This window comes from Empidonax traillii, unplaced genomic scaffold, assembly GCF_003031625.1.
Source record: "Empidonax traillii isolate 1590-97213 ecotype Southwest subspecies unplaced genomic scaffold, ASM303162v1 scaffold691:size399616, whole genome shotgun sequence".
Taxonomy (NCBI): domain Eukaryota; kingdom Metazoa; phylum Chordata; class Aves; order Passeriformes; family Tyrannidae; genus Empidonax; species Empidonax traillii.
Window position 1 is genome coordinate 116,627 of NW_020955884.1, and position 7,977 is coordinate 124,603.

The 7,977-nt window shown below is 44.6% G+C and overlaps 1 protein-coding gene across 1 annotated transcript in view; it reads right to left on the reverse strand.

Annotated features, from left to right (window-relative positions):
- The window catches only part of HMCN1 (hemicentin 1), a 155,456-nt gene that overhangs the window by 100,339 nt on the left and 47,140 nt on the right, over positions 1 to 7,977 (reverse strand). The window contains exons 12-18 of the mRNA XM_027899853.1: positions 4,865 to 5,006; positions 4,371 to 4,498; positions 3,650 to 3,763; positions 2,871 to 3,029; positions 1,954 to 2,148; positions 1,094 to 1,192; positions 106 to 233 (exon numbers count right to left, since the gene is read on the reverse strand). Coding sequence (XP_027755654.1) covers positions 106 to 233; positions 1,094 to 1,192; positions 1,954 to 2,148; positions 2,871 to 3,029; positions 3,650 to 3,763; positions 4,371 to 4,498; positions 4,865 to 5,006 — 965 coding nt within the window. The remainder of the gene's footprint in view (positions 1 to 105; positions 234 to 1,093; positions 1,193 to 1,953; positions 2,149 to 2,870; positions 3,030 to 3,649; positions 3,764 to 4,370; positions 4,499 to 4,864; positions 5,007 to 7,977) is intronic.

Below are 7,977 nucleotides of genomic sequence, written 5' to 3' on the forward strand. Positions count from 1 at the left end.
AACACAAGAACTTTTGTCAATCAAATCGAGCTGATATTGTGCCGTATAACGTCAGTTGGAGCTTTTCTGTGCCAATAAAGCTCACAAGAAACAAAGCAGTCTTACCACCACACTGTTTTTAATCCACCTCCTGTCTGGAATGGGGTTCCCAGCAAGCAGAACACATGGCAAGGTGAGCTGCTGGCCCTCAATGACATTGGCTGTGGCTGGGCTTGCTCCAATCAGAGGTTTGACTTGAACAAAAGGAAGAATGCATAGAAATTATTAGGAGTTTTTATATTTCCACATAAAGCATTACATTAAATTAGTATTACAATAAAGGCAGGGAGAAAAGAGAAACCAGTGTAGGGGGGGGGGGTAGCACAGGAGCAAAGGGAAGCTGGAAAACACATGCAGAGGGATCCTTTGCTGAAACTGGATTCAGTCAAGGCTTTCCCTGAGAACTCACACTCCCCAACAGCAACTTGATTTTTCCTTACTGAGGCAGAATATCGAAGAACAAAAGTAGCAGGTTTGGAGAGGACAAAAAAGAAGTGGTCATTTCTTTGGGCATAAAATTATGAAGGATTAGGACAGATGTGACAGCCCAGCAGAAAATCTGGGATGATCTTTAAGGTCCCTTCCAACCCAAGCCATTCTGGGATTCTATGATTCTATTGTCATTTCTTGCCTTGCTGGATCACAAAGGTTCCTTCACAGTTATACCAACACTGGCACAAGCACATTCATTGCTGCCTTTTTCAGGGTTTTTTTAAGGATGAATTAAATGGCAGAAGCCCCATCATTACCATCCATCATTACAGGGATTTTTCATTCCTCAATAAATTTCCTTAGGAACAAGAAGCAGAAGACGGGACAAATCCTGTTTAGGGCCTGTGTTACACATGCAGGTAGAACTAATTCCAACCAGCGCAGCCAGTCAACAGACGATGTTCTAACACACAACATCCACCAAAATCAATTACAACAGTCCATGCAAAGGTTTTCTGATTCCTTCTGTGGGGATGACAGGGAAGTACAGCACACAGACAGGCCAGCAGGCATGGACACAACCCCCAACCCCCTCAGCTCCCCCTGACATCCCCACTCTCACCCAGTCCTGTCACTGTGACAGTGGCAGGGCGGGACTGGATCCTCCCAAACTGGTTCTCAGCCTCACAGATGTAAATCCCCTCATCGCTGACCCACAGATCTGGAGGGGGGAGAGAGAGATCTGATTGCAGCCTCTGAAATGAGTCCATCAGTTCCACATGGCAGTTCAGGACAGCTCTACACCACCCGAGAGCCCCGAGCAGGCAATATTGCCCAGAACACGCTGCGGGGTCTGTGAACACACACACAAAACAGGCCCTGTGTGCACAGGAGAGAGGAACTGCTCCACCCCACTGACACTGGCTAGAAAGGAATTAAACAGCTAGTTAAGCAAACAGAATAACATCACAGCATAAGGATGACTGAAATGCTGCCAAATAATCAAAATCACAAAGACACTTGCAGAGTTTTTTGTTATTACTGGTCTAAAATACTGAGTTCAGAACCAATTCTCTCCAAAAACCCAAACAAACAAAAACAAAACAATCCTCCTCCCCAAAAAAACCAAAACCTAAACCCCAAACAAAACCAAAAACCCAAAACCAAACAAACACAAAAACCCCACAAAAAATCCCAGCTCTCAAAAAAACTCAATTCTCTCAAAAAATACCAAAAATGAAAATCCATAACCCCCAGATAGTCAAACAAAGCTATAATAACTTCCCAAACACAACCGATTTCACAAAGTCATGGGAAAATGAACTGCATGTCAACACGAAGCCAGTATCAGAAACACAACCTGGGGTGAAAATGCAGTGTTTTTACCAAGTTAACAGTGATACCAAGTTGTGCAGGAACTCCAGAGCACTGACATGTCCCGTTCCTCCGGGAAGGTTTTGTGTCCAAGCTCAGGGTACCTACTGTGAATGGTCAGAGCCCCTGTCCTGAGCTGGCTGATGGCACTGGCAGTGAACGGCCTGGAGAACAGGGGAGCCCCATCCAGCCTCCTCCAGGTGACCCTGGGCTCGGGATAACCCTGCACGTAGCAGGGCAGGGTCAGGTTGGAGCCCAGATCCGCAGACTCATCGCTGGGCTCCTGTGTGAAAACGGGGGGGGCTGGGGAAAAACACACACCAGGTGACTTGGGGTTCAACACAACCTTCACATCTGCTCACACCACTGGTGACCTCAATTCACGGCCCATCATGCACAGTGACTCTGACATTCCCAACTCCAGGAACACCTAGAGCAGCCCTGCAGGCCCTGTTCTTACCCTGGGAGCTCAGAAATGGGATGAACATCTCACACAAATGAAGACAGAGCCACCCCCATCCCACAGCCCTGCACACTCAAGTGTTAGGCTTGTTAAATTCTCCTCTCCTCACTGCTCGAGAAGGTGCATGTCCCTGACAGGAACACTGAACAGGCCACAGGCAGATGGAAAGAATTAGGAAAAGAGGAGAGGAAAGGCTGAGTTACAACAACCTCTCACAGTAATTCAAGTTTGTACAATAAACTTGGGTACTTGGTTACTTCCTTGGTTACAAACTGGTCACCAGGAAGGCCTAGACTAAAACCATCAAAATTCTCTATATGCAAATTTTGTTAGGTTGAGGTTTGAACAGTTTCCTCCTCCTCTGCCTCTCTCTTCCTTCCCATAACTTGATGCTTTGCAAAAGAATCCAGGAGTGGGCTGGAACAAAATGATCTTTAAGGTCCCTTCCAACCCAAACCAGTCAATGATTCTAAGCTGGAGTCCAACCAGGACAAGGAAACAGCTCAGTCAGCACCCCCAAAAGGTGGTCTGAGTGTTCCCCAGCCAGCTGCAGGTTACTCACAGCCCACATCCAGGGTTATCTTGCCAGAGGCTGTCCCGGCAGCGTTGGAGGCCACGCAGGTGTAGTCGCCGGCATCCAGGTCCTGCGTTTCCTGGATCCTCAACAGACCCCGGTGAGGATCAATAACGAGAAATGCTGATGCCCTCAGCTCTAAGTCACCTAGTGCAGACAGAAAAAGGGCAATACAACTGCACGTATCGACATCAGAGCTGTATTTACCAAAGGTATTCCAAAACACAGTGCCCAACATGGCTGTATGAATTCAGCAGATGAGAACTCTGACTCCCACTCAGCCGAGTGGACCACAGTACATACATCCTTTTTTATTGATTGGTTCCACAAGGGAAACACGAACCCCAGTAGCTGTGGGCAGAGATCAGCATTAGGGCAGTGTGTCAGGCTGTATTTCTCCTTCTCCAACTGGAGGCTACATGAAAACACGACACCAGAGGCTACAGAGAAAGGTTTTGTGATTTTTGCAGCATATAACTTAAACATTTTCTGACAGAAGAATGAATCTTATCTAAGGGGGCAAGAGGATCAGCTTATTTTTTCCCTTTAATTAACTATGCTACAAAAAAATATTCACCGTCTTTAAATAGGGGCAGGAATTTGTGCCCTAGAGGCCAATGCCATTTATCCTAGGTTTACAGTGTTTCACTGGTCTGTCACTGGTTGAATACTACAAAAACCTTCTGAGAGAAATTAAGTCACTTCCAGATCACTGTTCTAAATATTGCTGCTAAATAAACAAACCAAACACCAAGCAATAAGCACACCTTTAAACCATTTAACTTGGGGGGTTGGGATTCCAGTTGTTTTACACTCCATAACAGTCGTGTCTCCAAGACCAACCAGAATTTCACTCTGAACTATGGTCAATGTTGGGCCCTCTAAAAAGAAACAAGATTAAAAAAAGAGGTTTTTTCTAAGATATAAACAAACAAAGACTCTTATTTTATGTTTTTATATAAGAATAATTGCAGTAAAAGTATTTAAGGTGACAGATAAACTCTGGAAAACTTGGAAAAGTGAAGTCTGCCCCAGAGCATCTGAATCACACAGAAAATGAACAGGGACTGTAAGAGAAGAATCAGGCAAGTTCATTAGGTGGGAAGTAAAACCATTAAGAGTCACTCTCCTTCTCCAACCAGATGTTGGCCACCAAACATTTTAATATTCTGCTATTAATATATTTACACAATATTTAGATACAGAACACAATTCTTTTCCAAAGACCTACTCAGGTTCCCACGCCTATCCCACAGTAAACCCACGTTTTTAACCTTAGAAACAGTAGAAGAACATCAAGCCCCAAATACCCCCAACAGTGCCAGTCAGGTTGGAACAGAAACCAAAAGGGACATTTGTGAGCTGTTCCACATACTTTCTGAAATTTCTAGCACTGGGTTTTCTGCCCAGTTACACTCATTTCAGCAGTCCCTGATGATACATTAGTTTGCCTTTTTAATTTCACTGCTTTGTTTGTCCTTCACTCACCAATGTATGTGAGGGTGGATGTCTGTTTATCTGTCCCAGCTGAGTTACTTGCCAAGCAGCCATAAATTCCTGCATCTTTGGGAATTGCCTTTCTTATGATTAAGGTGCCTTCTGAGGTCAGTCTGTACCTGGGAGCACACAGGGGAACAACCAAAATGATTAAAAAAGAGCAGTGGTTATATCCACACTTCAAGCAGTCACAGCAGCAAGACCAGATGGTTTATGAAGAGGTATTGCTGGAGTTTTTTCTCATGACAAATAACAATATCTTCCAAAGAACAGCACTACATTTTGAGAAAAGCATTTATTTTGTAACGGAAAAGAAACCTTCTGAAGAAGAGAACTAAAGTGTTTCTATTTTAGAGATGAGGCAATTTAAATTAAAGTCTTATTAAAGATGAAGGTTGAGGAAATAGTCAGAACATTTCGGCATTATTCAAAACTTCCTTCTCACATGGGAAATGAAAAGCAATAGAGAAAACTGTAACTCCCACCTGCTTGAGCCAACGACAAACATATCATTGTGTGTCCATACGACTGTTGGCTTTGGGTGACCTGTTGCAGAACACCTGATAGACACCTCAGAGCCTTCTGTAAAAGTCTGGTTCTTGGGGGAAATGACAAGTCTAGGTGGTTCTAGTAAAAAACAAAAAAATCAAACCCAGCAATTAAAAATGTCTGCTTAGAGAACAGGCTCCAATAACCACTTTACAGCCGTTCCCAAGAAGCGACAGAGCAATCCCACGAGGGCGGAGCCCACTCGTTTCCTCCCTTCTCCTGGCACAGTCCCACAAACCCCAGCATGAAACACCTTTCTAACACTGTAAGTCAGGGCTCAGGTGTGTGGGACCTACCTGAGATAGGGTTAAAAAAAACACCAACAGAGACAACATTAACAGATAGAAGACAATGAGCAACCTGGTCTAGTGAAGGTGTCCCTGCCCACGGCAAGGCAGTGGAACTGGGTGGTCTTCAAGGTTCCTTCCAACCCAAACCATTCTGTGATCCTCTGATCCTTAGACAGATTTCCTCAGTACAGAGTGAGCCCCAAAGTCATGCCTTGTGGCAGCAGCCACTTTGTCCCACGGTACACAGGATTTGTCTTAGTTACAGTGGCAAGAAAGAGATCCATCCCCATAGATAAAAACTAAGCTGAGGGATGAAACTGGCTCCTAGGAGATGGGTAGTATCAATCTTCCTTTGGAGCTTTGCCTTTTGCTAATCTCACTCTGTATTGATCTGAATTCCTCTGGGGCTGATCATTCCTGTAGCAAGGTGGAGGTGTGCAGCAGCCAGTCCCACAGTTAGTGGGTGGCTGTGGGTGCTCCCAGCACACAGCTGGGAGACGGCAGCTCCCACCTCAGATGGCAGCTGTGTGTGCCCCAGCTCCCACCTCAGATGGCAGCTGTGTGTGCCCCAGCTCCCACCGCAGATGGCAGCTGTGTCTGCACCGCTGCTGCCACCAAAGTCAGAGCACTGCCTCCTTTCAGAAACAGCAGCACCAAAACCACTTCAAAACAAGGGGTTGCTCCAACCCTCTGCAGCAGGGAGAGCAGATGCTGGGCTATTTTTAGAGCCACCAGTATTTGTTCTCTGCCTCAACCCCCATCCCAGCAAGAAAATGGGGATGAAAGCAGTGTTTATTCTCTTATGATCCAAAATTCAGAGATCTACGTGGAACTGTTCCAACAATAATAAAGGGCTTCAATTTGAATTTAATTTGACATTCTGAATCACTTGCAACTACACAAAGCCCGAACCCATCTCCATCAATTAACAAGACTTCAAATTTCCCTCTTCAGCATGTTAATAATGACAAGCCCATAAAGCTTTTGCTCTTACATCTGGCCACCCTTTACTCTTTGCTGCCAAACAAAAACTGGTTTTTGGAAACTGCTCTGGGCCCTATCAAGCACTACAAATTGTACATGACAATCACACACTAAGTACCTCCAGGAATCTGAGGGAAATCATTTTGTCCAAGCAAATTAAAGTGATCACAAATAACAGGGCATGCAAAGCCTTTGGATGCCACTCAGCTCCCGCATGAGCTCTTGGAAAGACTGGCAGTAGATTCCTTTTTCCAAAAAAACGGAGGCAGACACTGCTGCAGAGACTTCAGTTCAGCTGCAGCTCAGCATTTCCTACATATTTATTCTGTTCTAAGCACCTTTCCCCAGAAATCAAAGAAAACACAATTCTCAGCTAAGCCTGAAGTGCCCGATAGGGTTCTCTCAGCCATGTTTGATGCTGTTAGCACGACCAGTACCAGCCACCATGTCATTCCCAACCACCCCAATAATCAAGTAAATTGAAACTCAGTATTCTGCTGTGGCAGCAATAAAACTTTAGCTTTACTAGAAAAAAACTGCCAGAAGCAATTTGGTCATTGAGTTAAAGCTCCCAGCTGGTCTTCAGACATTATGGAGGAAAATCGAAATCCCAGGAAGAGATGAATGAGGGAGAGGTGCTCCTCTTGCTGCCTCTGACATGTTTGAATGGGTGTCTGGATGGAAAAATCCTGCAGCATTTAAAACTAAGTTTTCCACATGTAGGGGGGTTGAGCTCTTTTCATGGCTCTTTTCCCCTCAGCCTTGTTAGAAATTTAAGCTATTGAAATCTAAGTTAAGTTAGAAATTAAGTTGTAACTCTGCTGTATTTTGTAATAAGTAGCTCCTATCCTACACATTTGATTGCACAACTACCTATTCCATCTTGGTAACCAATACACTTATAGGATAAGAAAAACTACATCCCATTAATTAGTGTTACAACTTGCTTTTGACCTTTCTCTGTTCTGGGCACCTTAGGCCAAGCAATTCCATTCAGTATTTATTTGTTCCGTAATTCTAAGTTTTCCATCAGCTAACAAAGTACTAAAATTAGTGCAGCAAAGTGAATGAACCAAGCTACCCACTCTGCTCAGAACATGAGCCAGAAGAACCTGTAGGCAGAAATCCTGCAGGAATCACCTACATGAAAGCAGAATAGTTTTCTTCCTAAAAGATTTTGAATTCCATCTCTCCTAACCCAGAGACAGGCAGCTAAGGACCAAGTTCAAACCTCCATGTGACCAAGACAAAACCAAAAAAAAAAAAAAAAAACCACACACAAAAAAAACAACACGCAGCACTTTCAAACTTTGAAAAGACTCAAATTGTAAAAGGATTTGCTCCAATAAAAATTACTACATTTATACATATACCTTTTAATTTTTTTTCCTGGTATGCAGCAACAGAAAAACCCTAGACATTGTTTGGTCTCACTCGTGCTTTTTCAGTTTTGACATTTTTCAGAATGGTTTGGGTCGGGAGGGACCTTAAAGCGCCCCTGCGGAGCCGTGGAATTACCTTGGACGCTGAGGAACAGGGCAGCCGTGGAATTACCTACCTTGGACGCTGAGGAACAGGGCGGCCATGGAATTACCTACCTTGGACGCTGAGGAACAGGGCGGCCATGGAATTACCTACCTTGGACGCTGAGGAACAGGGCAGCCATGGAATTACCTACCTTGGACGCTGAGGAACAGGGCAGCCATGGAATTACCTACCTTGGACACTGAGGAACAGGGCGGCCATGGAGGAGCCGTGGAATTACCTACCTTGGA